Source organism: Leptosomus discolor, chromosome 14 (assembly GCF_034619465.1).
Source record: "Leptosomus discolor isolate bLepDis1 chromosome 14, bLepDis1.hap2, whole genome shotgun sequence".
Taxonomy (NCBI): domain Eukaryota; kingdom Metazoa; phylum Chordata; class Aves; order Leptosomiformes; family Leptosomidae; genus Leptosomus; species Leptosomus discolor.
Window position 1 is genome coordinate 11,922,305 of NC_141404.1, and position 15,654 is coordinate 11,937,958.

At 40.5% G+C, this 15,654-nt stretch overlaps 1 protein-coding gene across 1 annotated transcript in view; it reads left to right on the plus strand.

Annotated features, from left to right (window-relative positions):
- GRIN2A (glutamate ionotropic receptor NMDA type subunit 2A) overlaps window positions 1-14,934 on the plus strand; it is a 186,466-nt gene extending 171,532 nt beyond the window's left edge. The window contains exons 12-13 of the mRNA XM_086472887.1: window positions 11,324-11,562; window positions 13,144-14,934. Of these exons, the coding sequence (XP_086329013.1) occupies window positions 11,324-11,562; window positions 13,144-14,934 (2,030 nt within the window). The remainder of the gene's footprint in view (window positions 1-11,323; window positions 11,563-13,143) is intronic.
- The last annotated feature ends 720 nt before the right edge of the window (window positions 14,935-15,654 follow it).

The window sequence follows — 15,654 nt, forward strand, 5'->3', positions numbered from 1 at the left end:
ACTCTGTGATTGTGTGATTCTGTGATTCCATGTGTTAGAGGTAAGGCACTGGAAAAAAATTAAAGTAGATCCAGAGGGATGTAGGTTTGGTTTAGGACTAACTTTAAGCTTAGACTGGGTGGTTTATATGTGTTTAAATGAGTAGTGTTCTGATCCTGAGGATAGTTCTACTGGGTGGACAAATTATACTGACAATTAACAGTTACACTTTGAAAGCGACTCTGAATCTCCATGGAAGGAAACAAGCTACAAGATGCCAAATTTGTCACTCTAACAAAGAGGAAGAGAGACAGAGGGAGAGTGAATGGGAAGGAGTTGCTGAGAAATTTAAAGAACAGCTACTTAGTTGTCTCAAAAATAGAATTATGCCCGAAATGTTTCATCACTTGGTCTGTGCAGGTTCATCTACAGAGCCCGGTTTGTGGGAAGTTGAAATGAATACGTATTTGTTAATAGAAGATTAATTGCTTTGGAACACTGAATCCTTTTTAATATAAAGAGTTAGGAGCTGCTTTTTCTTGTGTAAAGGATATGAGTGAAGTGTGTTACTAGTGAATTTCTGGCTTTGTGCATCTTATTCTCTGCAAATTATTATCTGCAAAAGCTTCCAGTTGACCATTAGCATCTGCAGTTTTGTTTAAAGCAGTTGATTATCAGGGCAATTCTCTAAAGTGCAGTGGTGGTTGTGCGCTTCTTTTGTTTGCCGTGGTCACAAGATCGAAATTTCATTGTTTTTTAACCAAGAGATACAAATATTTCTACTGAGACACAGAAGACTATTTCTCAATCTGTAGAGAAATAGAAGCACCCAGGAGTTCAAAAGCAACTAAAATGATATGGCTGCAAAGAAGCAGTACCGTCATTTTGTTTGGATCTTCCACCCACAGCCACAGGAATGTGTCAGAACCGAAATGTTGTGCTCTGAAGCATCACATGATACATGCTTTGATTTCTTTTATAAACCTCTGTAAAGAGCAGCTGGGCAGGCTGACATACCCAGAATCCAGCATGTTACCCCAGCAGCTCTCAACTGCTTTTTTGTGCTAGCTGGCCGTTTGGTAAGTGCAGTAAAGGCTCAGGCACACAGCCTTTGTAATTTAGCAAGTCTGTAACTGCTGGGCTGCAACCTTTGTGAAGGCACCCATGTTCCTCCAGCCTCCAGTAACAGGAATGTTGGACCGGCTGTCTGAAGGCCCAGGTATTGCCAATACTCCTCTGGCTTGGGCTGCATGGTGCCATTTAAAGCAGAGTGGTACTTTTCTGACAATAACCTGCAAAATACTTTGAAAGACATTGCTTCTGAAACCTACGGCATCGTGTCTTTGGGATTTGGAGCAGAATCACTGGTGCCTACTAGGTGAGGAGAATTTTTCTCTCTTTCTGCTTTCGTGGTTTGGGTTTTGTTTGTTTGTTTGTTTTTCATTTGTGAGTAAATGAGATTATGGTACCACAAATGACAAAGCTGCTTTGGGATTAAGAAAGTAAGAGGGCTTCAGAGTGTGCATGGGATGGAGAGAACAGCAAGGAGCTTTTAGCTATGGGGATGCAGCAGAAATAGAGAGATAAAAGATGCATGACAGCAGAGGTGGATGGAAACAAGGAACAGAATAATGGTGGGTAAAGGGAGCAAGTTTGGGGAGGAATGGGAGAATATCAATCAGCTGGCCAGGTTAAGCACCTACCCGTGTGAGCTATTTGTAATGTATTGCGCGACCTACAGGGTATGAGCTTAGTTCAAACAAAGGTCTGGGAAGAGATCTCCAGGAAAAGAGGGGCAGATGGTATAGCTGAATTAAGCCCTTAACCCTTAAAGCTCCAACCCTCCAAGCACTTAGAGAGACAGAAATGTAAAGAAGAAAACTGGTTTTGGTTTGAGTTTCCACAGAGGGTCTGTAATCCCCTGCCTAATAACTTTCAGTTCTGGTTAATCTTTATGTGCTTTTAGGACGGCTTTAGTACACTAAGAACTATTTTCCTGGGTGGATAATTGCTTCCCACTCCTCAGGGGTAATAGGTAACTGTGGAAATGAGATTTGCCCCCTAACATCTGGAAGAGGAAATCCCTTTGCTATTTTTTTTCATTTTTTAGCATAAGCCTTCCAAATCGCTGTCTAGATTATAAGGAAGTGTAGCACTGTGACCCACGCTGGCTGCTAAAGACCGAGAAGGAAATACGTATGTGATGATAAGGACATGTTTTCAGTGCGTGCTGCTCAGGCAGAATACACCCACAGTCCCAGTGATTTTCTGTTTATATATTTAGTGTCCTCCTTAAGCAGTGGGTGGAACAAATGTGACTGGAGAGTGTGAGTGTATAAGTGGAGGGTGTTTGTGTAGCTGAACAAGAGCTAGAGGGATTGTAATATTGAAAGTCATGCTTAGCAGTTCTGTTAATTCATCCTTAACTAACGGGGGCATGCAGAGTGCAGTCATTAGCTCACAATAAGTTTATTGCTGTCAGTCCTCTGTCTTCCTCTTGCTGTTTTTACAGGGGGAAATAATCAGAAAATAAGAGAGATTGTTTTGGAGGATCCAGACTAAATTAAAAAACTTGCAGTACTTTATATAATCTCTTCTGTGATACATGCTATATGGATCATGTAACTAGGTCAAATGGAAATTGATGAGCTTATTGAACCAAATGCACATCAACCCATTTGGCTTGTGACTCCTCTCTTCAGGGTAAAGACCCTCTTATGTTAGGGTCTCCAAGTGATGGTGTGCTACCTTCCTCCTCCATCACTTAGTGAGAGTTCTCACCAGAGTACGCGCAAAACAGTCTGTCCCTAAATTTGAAAACTACTCTTTGTCCAGACTTAATAAGCAGGTGATCCTGCCAGGTCAGCCCCAGTCTTTTGAGGTGATGCCCTACACCTGACCAATGTGAAAGTATACATTTAACCCTTTTCTTCAAGATCTGTAATTGGTATATGTCAGTTTTCTTTACTTGCATGCTGGCTCCTCATGCTGAACCTTAGGTTAGCGCTTTGTGCGAGTCGCCACCCCTCACACCGTCGATAGCAGCTTGTTTCTTTCTGCACCTTTTGCTCTGTCACATGAGCTGTGATTTCCTGCTGGGGGGGCCGCCTTCTGCCCTGCACCTTCTGCAGGTCTAGGGGCTGTGCTGACCCTAGAGGTCTGTTGTACTCAACCAATAAAGCAACAAAGATGTCAGGCTGCAGCTTGGCGTCCTCTGCGTGGACAGAGCATTCTTCCCTTGCTTGCCGTAGGTCCGCTCCTGCAGCGCATGCAGCCTGCACTTGATGGGGATGGTTGCAGTGTGCGAAGCAACACAGTGCAGGGGAGAATTGCTTTTTCCAGACACCTCCTATTCATGCAAGGCAATGCTTGTGGAATCAGAGGAGGGTTGGTACGCCTGCTGCCGGACCCGCCATTGGTGCAGGCATCTCCAGCACTGGGGATTTCCACAGCTCAGGTGGTTGCAAGTGCCTTTCTGCAGTGCATCTCACTGTGTAAGCCCAGTCTCTCACCCATGCTCAAGAGAGCAGTAGCCCATTTTAGAAATGCCACTGTCATAGAAACCCCCATTAGATTATTTTTTCCTCAGTTTGTTCTAGGTTTGCTGTTCCTCTTATGTTCTGTTGGCACCTCTGTGCCAAGTTTTGGTTTGCCATAAGGTGAAGGTACAGGCTGGCACTCTGAACCACCCTGAAATTGTCATTTGTGAACAGCACATGAAGTGTTAAAAACTTTTTTTGGATCCAGAAGGGACATATAAAATAGATTTCTTCTCCCTTTATGTGTGAGAATAATTAAATAGGTAATAGGCTAAAATTAAGGTATAGAACTTGATGAAAATACCCCTCCAGAGTACCTAAGGAAGTAGTTGAGGCAACTGGTGAACCATTAGTGATAATATCAAGAAACCTATGGCTTTAACCTACGTGATTAAAGTAGAGCAGAAAACCCCCTGTCTTTTAAAGAAGAAAAACAAGAACTCAATGAATGACTTTAGCACTTATAAAAATATTAAAACAAATTATTTAGCAATTTAGTTTGATCATTTGGAGGATTACAAGAGAATCAAAATTAAAAAATCAATTTTCCAATTGCAAGTTTTGTAAAATTAATGTAATTACTCATCGGATAGGGTAATTGTTCTTACAGAGAATGTAGGTAAGTGAAACACAAGTAAATAGGAAATTCTTCACAAGAACCGTTTCTGTTTGCTTTTCTGCTTAGTCAGTGCTTTGACTGTAATTACTGTTTATATTTTGCTGCTTATTCCCTCAGGTAACTTTTACTTAATGGCTGCTTGACAAGCATTCTCATGTGTAAGGCTAATTCCAAAGTCGTATCTCTGTCCATTATTATTTCTTCGATTTCCCTCCATCAAACCCTCTGTCCACACTTCTGCTGGTGTTGTTTCCCCGGGGGGCTGGCTGAACGCAGCACACCTTTTAAAACCAAATGGTGTCTCAGACTTCTGACTGCTATTTTGGACTGTTGCGAGCCTGTGCTTAATCTGGCTGTGTTCTCAAGTCCCACTGAAACCCAGCCCAGGCTTGGCTTACTTCCCAAGAGTGAAGATCAAAGGAGGTAAATCATGGACTTTGCTTGATTTTGGGGGTGTTTTCTACCAGTAGAAGGCTTGACCCGCAGCTGTACTGACCGGGACTGTGCCCTGTGGTGCTAGTCACCAGGTTTGGGGAGGAGAAGGATAAAAGCCCTGTGGCTGTGGGCTTGGAGAAGGTGGGTGGAGGCACTATCAGGCACACAGCACTTCTGATGCTTGTTACTTACTGACTATCGATGTAAGCTCTTGGTTTTGCCATCAGGAGGAAACAGGGTTACATTCTCCATCTCTGTCACTTTTCCCTATGTTTGTATCCTCAGGGAAAGGGGGAGAAGATGCTCAGGTGCCCCTCAAGCTTCAGAGGTCTTGCTGTCTTTCCTGGAATAGAGCAGCAACTTGATTTTATTATTTGCTTTTAAATAAGCAGCAAAGAATGTTACCCTAGTCTGTTCTCTTTTTGGAGGTAATTAGAAAACTTTGTACTTGTTAATTTCTGACAAGTTTGTAACTAGGGACGTACTTTGGTGGTAATGAATGATCTTTATTTTTACTAATCATGAGGAAGGCATCAGAGAAATACTGAAAACCTGTTATTTCCTTTCAAAAAAAAAAAAAAAATCTTACCCCAAATTGCTTTTCTGTAAGTACTTGTGGGGAACAATGTATTATATGAGTTTGGGGTTTCTCTTCTTTATAAATAACATGTAATTTTCAGTATGTGTGCATCTTCCTGGATGCATGTGTAGATGTAGCGGCAAAAACCACTTAGAAAACAAAAAGACATCAGTGAAAAGACCTGTAAGTTAGACAGCTTTAGTTGTCAGTATCTCATGGCTGGCCCATCACTTGGGAAGTCACTGCCTCTTTCGGGAAGGTGCTTTAATGAGCAAAGCTGAGAACCAAGGGAGGATGCCAGACACTTACAAGCTCCTGGGCCTAGGAAATGAAGGGAATCTGGGGATACCAGTAACCCACCTAAAAGAATCCCTGAGAGCTGACATTTCTCCAAGAGACAGAGACTGCAAAGGGGCAGCATGTTTTTCAGCTCCAAGAGGATGGTGGCAGGGGTAGACGACACTTACCACAGCCTGCAAAAACTGCTTAGGGCTATGATAAGGAAAAGCATGTAATTCTGGCCCTTGATCTGTGTCTTTTCTGTGTCTGCATAACAATGTTTTTGTTGTGAAAAAATTGTTCAGGGAACACACTGGACATTTTATCACTCCGTCCCAGAATGATAAAGTGTGAAATACGCTAGAGGTGTTGCACTAAAATGTAGAAAGACAGGCAGTTCTGGGATATTCAGAAACTGGCACGTTTCTATGCAAATAGCAGTCAGAATAGAGAGCTCTAAGCCACAGGAACAAACCCAAGAGAAATACAAAGGGATCTGAGTACTGTTTGCATTGTAACCTAAAACCATCATAAATAGTCCTGAGTTACCACTGAGAGCTAGAATTTTGTAGTTTATTAGAGAAGACCTTACTGTGTTTTGAGTGAATAGTCCAGAGGCTCAACACTGCTTGAAATATGGATTTTTTTAAAAGTACTTGCTTATACTGATTTTTACCCTATAAATCATAGAATCATGGAACAGTTTTGGTTGGAAGAGACCTTCAAGATCATTGAGTCCAACCTCTGTCCTAGCTCTACCAACACCACTAAACCATGTCCTAAGTACAACATCTACCCATCTCTTAAACACCTCCAAGGATGGTGACTCCACCACCTCCCTGGGCAGCCTGTTGCAATGCCTGACAACCCTTTCAGTAAAGAAATTCTTCCTAATATCCAGCCTGAACCTCCCCTGGTGCAGCTTGAGGCCATTAATGAGGCAGACTTTTTATGATACAGCACTATAGAAATTTTAAAAGTATCTTAATGTAGGCATCATGCAGTTGTTTGTGAATTTTGCAGGTTAAATATACTGTGAACATATTAAATAGAAAATAAACATTTTTTTTGGTCAACTATATTGGAACTCTTAATTTTCTAATCTTGTACAAGTGTCATTATGTAGCTTGTTGCTGAAATCTGCAACTATACTTTTAGTCATTAATCTAATCCACACACAGACAGAGGTAGAAAACAATTGCAGCATTACATTCCTTTTAGTAAGTGCCTGAAGTGAAAACAAAAAGCCTTAAAATGAGTCTGATTAATATTTATAAGTAACTTGAGACCCCCCCCTATTAGATGCAGACTTGAACTCCATTAACAGTTCATTGAGGCCTGGCATTTATATATATTGAGGTTGCTGACTTAGATTTCCCAGGTCTGTCTTACAGATTATTTGGAGCTCTTGCTTGCTGATGTCTGAACTCTCCAATGCCTGGCAATCACAAATTGCTGGCCTTTCAATTGCCAAGACTAGTATATTGCTATAGGTGTCAGCACCTTACACATTCACCTCACAAGTTAGACCACCCCAAAGGATTTGAGAGACAACATTCCTCCAAAAGGACTTGATTCTTTTAAATATTTTTTTCTGAACCCAAGTTTAACTAGCCTCAGAGATCAATGTTTTGAATTCCAACTCCAGGCCAAGTTTGGAAGTAGCTGATTTTTATAAGGAGTGAATTGACACCCCAGGTAAAATTCCTCATACCTGAGCATTTTGTAATAAAAATGTTATGCCTTCTGTAAGTAACTGGGTAAAATGTAATGGGCAGGGAGAGCAATAAATAGGTTGGGAACTTTTGCCAATTTCATAGGGTCAGCTGTTTTGTCTGTGTTTCTGTGTGTATACACACATGTATATAAATACATCCTGTAAATGTAACTGATTTTTGTATATAGACCACTATTACCAGCTTAATCTGTCCATTCCTGGATAATATCATTTCATAAGTATGACAATCCAATGATGCACAGTGGTTTGTGATCTATAAAATTGTGGATTACTTTCGGGTATTAATTAGCAGTGATTTCTGTCATTGTTAGATACAGCGGAAGGGATATTGCAGCAGCAGGATCTGCGAGACTCTGGAATGCTTTGTTCTTTGTAGCATGCCAGGGCACTGTCATTTATCTCGACTCAAAACAAGCTTGGTTGGTTTCTGTAGTGACATTTTTGGAAAGGTTAGTGGATTATCGATAGTTACTTTGGATGTACATGCCAAAAGGAAAGAAACACAGAGGAAACAGTAATAAAAAAGCAGTTTGAATTCCTTCGTGAATTTTGTTATGAATTGTAAAAGGGCACAGCAGTCAAATCAAATTGATGTTTGACAGTCTTGGGAGATGTGGATTTTCCTGTGGGAAGGAATGAAGGCTGATTGTGAGAGCTTCGGCTACTAATGCACAAACCAGAAATATTGCGCTCTCTTTGGACTTGCGTTCTTTTCTCTTCTGTAGCATCTGTGAGTTTTATTCACAGACCTTGGGGAGGACTTGAAAGAGAGCCGAAGGCAACAGTCCACTGAGGTTTAGCAGAACAAAAGAAATCCAAATGTTGTAAGATATGGAAATGCAATAATGAACCCCAGTTATCTGCGTAGTGACAGTGTGCAACATCTATACCCTTACAATTAGTAATTTATTGTCCTTATGTCCTGGATTAGAAGACTTTTAAAGATTCATTAGGATTTACTTTCTCCTTTGGAGATGGTCTTATTTTGAAGGTATTTTGAAGATTGAGCACTGTAATTTGGGAGAAGATACACTGCCTTTTTCAGGTGTAGAGGTTCAATTCATGCTTCAAGCACAAAACTAAACTCAGAATTAACTAGGAACCGAATAGTCTCTCTTACAGATTTGTGAAATACCTTTGCTAAAGTGCCTCAGTACTTATCCTTTCTACTTCATTTTTTCCTTCACATTTTATGAGAAGCAATTTCTCCATCACAGTCTTGTGTTCCACTTCCAACTCACACATCCAAATTATCTGTGGGCTGCAGCTTTCCTAGTGCCCTGGCAGTCTGTCCTACAAAATGCTCTTGCACAGCAGGTCATTGATCTTCTGGCTTAGCCTGAAGGTAGCTGAAATGTCAATATAGCTTGTGGCCATTTTTTTCTGATCTTTACTCCAATGATGTATGGATTATAATACTGCAAATGTATTCCCTAATCACTGGGTAAGGATTAGGGATCTATAGTATGGGAATTCTTCCCCCTAACTGAAGCCATATCTTAAATTGAGAAGCATACCAAGCCAGCTAATACTGTACTTTCTGGCCCTCTGTATTGCCTGCTGTATTTTCTAGAAACAGTGAAGTTTGTCATTAAAAATAGTAATAGAAATACTCAGCTGACTGTATCCCCAAGACAGTAAAAAGGCAGGTATGCACATGCAATGCTTCAGTAAGAACAACACTAAATGTTTGAAAATTAATATATCACGTGATATAAAAAACAATCTTGGCAGGAACAATTACAGTTTCTTGCACACCTCTGTCCATGTTGGCAGTAGCCACCACTGCTAAGTGATAGAGTCCTTCACCTGAGGCCAAATCTCATCAGTGAGATACAGATTCTAAGTCTAAGAATATGCAACAGCAGGAGAGACTGGATCTACTTCCTTAGTTTTAAGTAAATTAAGTGTTTTAATGGCAGTAAGGATGTGGCAGAGCCAGAACCAGAAACCGTTTCAGGCGTGTGATGATACCATTTATTTTTCTGCTGCTGCCCAGGAGGCGAGCAGTGGCAGCAGCAAAAGGCCAGAGAAGGCTGCAAGAAGAAATGCCGGACAATACAAAGGGCTGGGGGGGGAGCAGAGGGAGGTGTCCAGGGCACCACGAGGGAGAAGGCTGGGGATACGTGACGTGGGACGGGTTTGCAGTTACTGCATTACCCAGGTCTCTGGGGGAAGACAGAAAATGAAGACAGACAGAAAGCCAGGAGAAGAACTGCATTTGAATGATACTGCTAGTTAAAATAAAAATTTTTTAAAAAGAAACTTAAACAGGACAAGGGGTATACTGTATTCCTGCAAGTTCCCAGGCATTAAGTGACGGTTATTTTTCAGAAAAAAGCAGGTGGGGTATGAAACACAATAGGCTTTGTTAATACTGTATCATATACAACTATTTTTCCTCACTTGCTGCATATTCTGTGTGGGTAAAGCTAGTTCGAGCTTTCCATTTCCAATATAACATTACTGTAATCTTCAGACATAATGCTCTGGGTGATTTTACAGCCAGTGTTGGTGACTGTTATTGCTTTGCCATAAAAAAAAGTATCACAGGGAAGAAAAACAAAGTTTTGATGAATAACGTCTTTTCTTCCTGAAGTGCGTGTAGCTCAGAAAGTGGTTTAAAATTGCATCTCCAAGTCAGTTCACCTATTACTGAAATGCAGCCAATTACAAGAGGAAATGTGACTAACGACTACTGCAGCGATGGCCCGGTGCAGCATCTAGGGGCAGCCAACTGCTGGACCTGATTGCTAATGCTCATGCTGAATTTTTAAACTTGCTGTTGTATCTTTGTCGTTTGGATGGTCTGTCTTTTAATATTCAAAAACATCTTCTTGGGCTGGGAGGCTGGAGTGAAAATAGGGAAGGGATGTGTGGATGCAAAGGATATGTCAATCCCCGGATTGTAAGGTTATCTGGTTAGTGGCTGTTCAACATAAAAAATAGAACAAGGGACAAGAACAGTAATAAATCAAATCCCCTGATGCCCCCTAGGGAACAAGAGGTACCAGAGATGATAGCAGAGACCAGACCTGTCAGGAGAGGTTCAGCCAGAACGTTGCAACTTATATGAAAAGGGTGAATGAGGTTATCATGGGTCTCGCAGGAAAGAACAAACTTCTTATGGCATGTTTGAAAGGGACTGTGAGAACATGTGAAATTTATTTTGCAATGTTTAAGGAAAGGGCCAAAGGGAAGCGTTAGAGTGGATCTGGGAGGAACAAGTGTAGGAAAATGGAGAGGAGGGGGCATAAAAGGGTCTGGTTGTGTGTCAGGGTGCTTGTCTGACTGAGCCCTGTGTCTGATCGCTACAGCCTGCCCCATCTCTTTACTAAACTCAGTTACTAGCTGGTTTTGATGGGATCTTGCTTTCCGTTCGGTGTTTATGAGTGTGGGGGCGGATGTGATTTGTTAGGGGACTTCTGGAAAGAAAAGACCCGAGGTCCATGCCCGTGCCTGGGTGAGGGGTGTACAGGGTCTGGGCACAGACTTAGCCCATGTCAGTGTTTGAGGGGTCTGTAAATACTGGTGTGTTTGTGGGTCGTGTGAGTGATGGGGTGTGTGTTCATAGCAGGCTGCGGTCCTTATAAGCTGTGTAGGAGAAGGAGCATGAGGCCATCTTTGTTTGTGTTTGTGGGTGCTGCTAATGACTCTGCTGTCTGGGGGGGTCTGTAGGTGCATCGGCACCTGGAGTGCACACACGGGCTTGTTACCAGCTGGACCTGCCGACTGGAGCAGCACTGGGGGCACCCACTGGACTGGAATGGGAGGAGCTTCCTGGGTCTGAGTGTGCACCAGATGCAGCTCTCATGGATGGGGCAGAGGAGTCCCCTGGGATGGGAACCCTCCAGTTCCACTCTCTGTAACAACTGGTACTAGTTATAGCAAGCAGAAGAAAGTTTTACCCAATTCACAGATCCTGCTTTCTAGAGCAGCCAGCTTCCCACATAATTTATGAAATCTGAGGACATCTGAAACTAGGGTGCTGTGAGGTGAAATCTGTTATATTTGCAATTCCTTAGCAGATAAGACGAAAGCGCTCCACAGATGAAGCATTAAATGGTGCTGTATTTTTAAACTTGCAAAGACTTCTGAATACTGTGAGCAGTAGTTTTTGCATTCTAACTGGTTTGAATCTTTGCTCTCCCTAGGGGAAATGGAAGAGTTGGAAACCCTGTGGTTGACTGGTATTTGCCACAACGAGAAGAATGAAGTCATGAGCAGCCAGCTGGACATTGACAACATGGCAGGAGTGTTTTACATGCTTGCAGCAGCCATGGCGCTCAGTTTAATAACCTTTGTCTGGGAGCACTTATTTTACTGGAAACTTAGGTTCTGCTTCACTGGAGTCTGCTCAGACAGGCCGGGACTATTATTCTCAATCAGCAGGGTTAGTATTACTTCCATTTTCCCCTTTCAGGCAATAGACAGAATAAACTCTACCGCCCTAAAACATTATCTTTCCTTTTATTCCCGCTTGGACATTTGAAGTACACGTTAGAGCATCAGTGGGCTTAGGATGTGCTTGCACTCCAGGAGAAGTCTTTTCTCCATTGGATTATTCTAGGGTATGAATTATCATCTGCCAGGATAATCAGTAATCAAATGCTGAAAACAAATACATTTATGGGAAATTTTGATGAAGGAAATGGTAGAGCTGCTCATACGTGGGAAATGGATTAACTTTCACCAAAAAAAATCCAAACAAAGTAAATACTAAACTGACAGACATTAGCCCTCAGTTTTGTGTATTTCTTAAACAAGTGGATTTTAAGTGATGAAGATATTCTAGAATATTTCTATAAGCTTTTTTTGAAAGCAAACTTGAAAAAGCCATATTAAAAAAGGTCAAACACAAGTGTCATTTATGTTTGGTTACACGCTAAGACATGTATTAATGATAACTTCACCAAACCTAAACTGGATTTACATATACAAATAACTGATACTTCTTCTGAAGTAAGGAAAGTATGTGCTTGTTCTTATATTTTTGACAAATTAGTTTGGTTTTGCCTTTTTTTTTTTTTAAACACATAATACTTTCATTAACTAATTGATTTTGCTGGATTTTTGGTATAGCTGAGGAGAACTGAAAATTATACTAAAATGCCTAATTGCTTTAAAATGTGCTGAAATTACCCTTTTGGCTGAATTGGACTGTATTGGAACTGCATAAAAATTCTCTGCCCTACCCTGTTTGGGATTGTCTAGAAAAGCATATACAATTTAACCACCATTTTTTACATTTGAACTTTATACTTTTGGCGTTTTACATGTGAAATTCTCCTAACCAATGCAGATGAGAAAAAGTACTTATTTCAAAGGCAAATTTCTGAGAATTACAAGTTCACAGGGTCAGAAATGTCAATTGGGCTCACACAAGTGACCAAAGAGGCTGGAGTTAAAAGATGGGTATCAGCCTTTTGCTCAAAATGAACCCAGGTTCAGGCTTTAGAAAGAGCTGGGATTTTTGTCATATATAGTAGGTTAGGAAATAGAAGAGCTAAAATACGGTGACTAGAAGCCTTTTTACTTCAGTGAAAGTGAGGAGTACCTTAACTTCCAAGAATATAGCCTGACTGCAGGCTTGTTTAGAGGGGTAACTTAATCAATGCTTTAAAATAATAGAGTTTCCATTACTGAAAGTTAGATACATTTTGTGATGAGATTAGGGAACCTTTTGTGGTCCCTTCTAATCTTATTTTCTGGAATGAGCAGAGGCGGCCAACATGGACCACTGGTTTGTAAAATACTGGCAATTCTTCTCCTTTAGGGTTTCAACAGTTATGGCAGAAATTATTCTTCCATATCAATGTAAGGAAATGCTAAAAGGGTAGAGATGTACTTTTAATCTTTCCAGTCATTAGATAAGCAATGTTCAATTTTTCTTCATTGTTAATTAGAAATAGAATGGAAGTATTTAAAATTTACACCTAGTGATCTAATTTGTTTTATATTGCTCATATTACAGGGTATTTACAGCTGCATTCATGGAGTACACATTGAAGAAAAAAAGAAGTCTCCTGACTTTACTTTGACCAATTCCCAAACCAACATGTTAAAACTACTGCGAACAGCGAAAAATATGACCAATATTAATCCTTCGAGAATTAACTCACCCAAAAGAACAGCTGATTTTATTCAGAGGGGTTCCTTGATTATGGACATGGTCATGGATAAGGGAAATTTGATATTTTCTGATAACAGATCCTTTCAGACAAAGGACAACATTTTTGGTGACAACATGAGCGAACTGCAGACACTTCCTAGCAATCGACACAAGGACAATCTTAACAACTATGTTTTCCAGGGTCAGCATCCTCTCACACTGAATGAATCCAACCCAAATACAGTAGAGGTTGCAGTAACAGCAGAAGCAAAAGCGAACTCCAGACCCAGGCAGCTTTGGAGGAAATCCGTTGAATCTTTACGTCAAGAATCTGTGCGTCAGAGCCAAGGTTCCCAGAGGGAAGACGGGTCAGATGAAAACAGGCAGCTTTCAGTGAAAAGCCAAAGATACCTTCCTGAAGAGATTGTCCATTCAGATGTATCAGAAACATCAAGCCGAGCTACTTGCCATATGGAACCTGAAAACAACAACAAGCACCACAAAACCAAGGACAATTTTAAAAAAAGGACAGTAGCATCAAAATACCCAAAAGACTGTAGTGAAGTGGAACTGACATATCTGAAAACCAAGCAGAGCTCTCCACGGGATAAAATCTACACAATTGATGCTGACAAGGAGCCCGGATTCCGCTTGGACACACCTCAGTACATTGAAAACATTGTCCTTCCGGAGACTATAGAGTTTCCTGATGTTTATCAAGATCACAATGACAACTACAGGAAAGCAGAACATGCTAACAGGACTCCCTTGCATAACGAAGACAGTCTTCCAAATAATGACCAGTATAAACTTTATGCAAAGCACTACACTTTAAAAGATAAAAATGCTTCCTTAGTTGACATGAACGATAGATACAGACAGAATTCCACCCACTGCAGGAGCTGTCTCTCCAATTTGCCCACTTATGCAGGACACTATTCGAGCAGATCTCCCTATAAATGCGACGCGTGCTTGCGGATGGGGAACCTCTATGACATTGAAGAAGATCAGATGCTGCAGGATACAACGAACTTATCACTTCCTGAAGAAATTTATGAGCATAGTTGGTCACAAAATAATGCTCTGCAATATCATAAAAAAAACAAGTTGAGGATTAGCAGGCAACATTCTTTTGATAATATCGCTGATAAGTCCAGGGAAATTGATATTGGAAGACCTTCTCGTAGTATAAGCTTGAAAGAAAGAGAGAAATTTCTACAAAGTAGTCCATATGCAAGCATGTTTAGTGTTCCCTCAAGCAAACTGTTGGGCAACAAGGCCTCACTTTTAACTCGCGCTCTAGAGGACAGTAAGCGGAGCAAGTCCCTGTATCCTGTTCACTCAGATGATAATCCCTTTCTGCACTCTTATCGTGAAGACCAGCACTTATCTCTTAGGCGAAGTCCAGCTGATCTTTATAAACATTCATTACCAACAAGAGGAAGAAATGATAATTATTTAAGGTCATCCATAAAGTCTACAGCATCATACAGTTCCAGGGATGGTCGGATCCATAATGACATGTACATTTCAGAGCATGTTTTGCCTTATGTTGCAAATAGGAATAGCTTGTACACAACTCCAAGGGTTTTAAATTCCTGTAGCAATAGACGTGTGTATAAGAAAATGCCTAGCATTGAATCGGATGTTTAAATTTTCCATGAACACTTTATCTATAGGGAAAAAATAGTTGCCACCATCTTAGAGGGAGAATTTATCCTTTAACAGTATTCTGCTATGGTAAATGATATGTAAACCACTCCCTTACCCAATGTACTTTTGTACATGAATAGATAAACTAGTATGCTCTTAACTATCCTTTTATAATATATCTTGTTGAAAAAGATACAAAATAGCCATTTATATATGCTTTGTATATAAATGGCAAGCTGTACTGAAATAGCCCCAATACATGTTGGCAACTATGCTGTTTTGTATCTAATTATTTTACCATTTTGGTTATTCTAATTTCTGTTGCTAAGTATCATTCAATGTACTTCTGTGCTTAGAAACGTTTAATGATTTTCTAGTACTGGATAAGCAATATGGTATGCGTGTAGTATGACACAGACAAAAAGAATTAGGAATGCATTTGCACAGATTCAAAAGTAAGACTCTAACAGAGAACAGAAAGTTAGATTTTCAAAAATATATTTTAGCTTCATAATCATTTTCAAAGCCAAATAATAATTAAAAACCCCCCGAATCCCAGGACCTTAATAAATAAAATACAGTGTGTTAGCACTAAATTAATATGTTCATTCTAGACTAACAGAAAATAACTGGGAAGGCTGTAGGCCCAAATATGTGAACTGCTGTGTACCAAAAGGAAGCCCCATGGATATTGCTTAATATTAATGTACAAATGCTTTT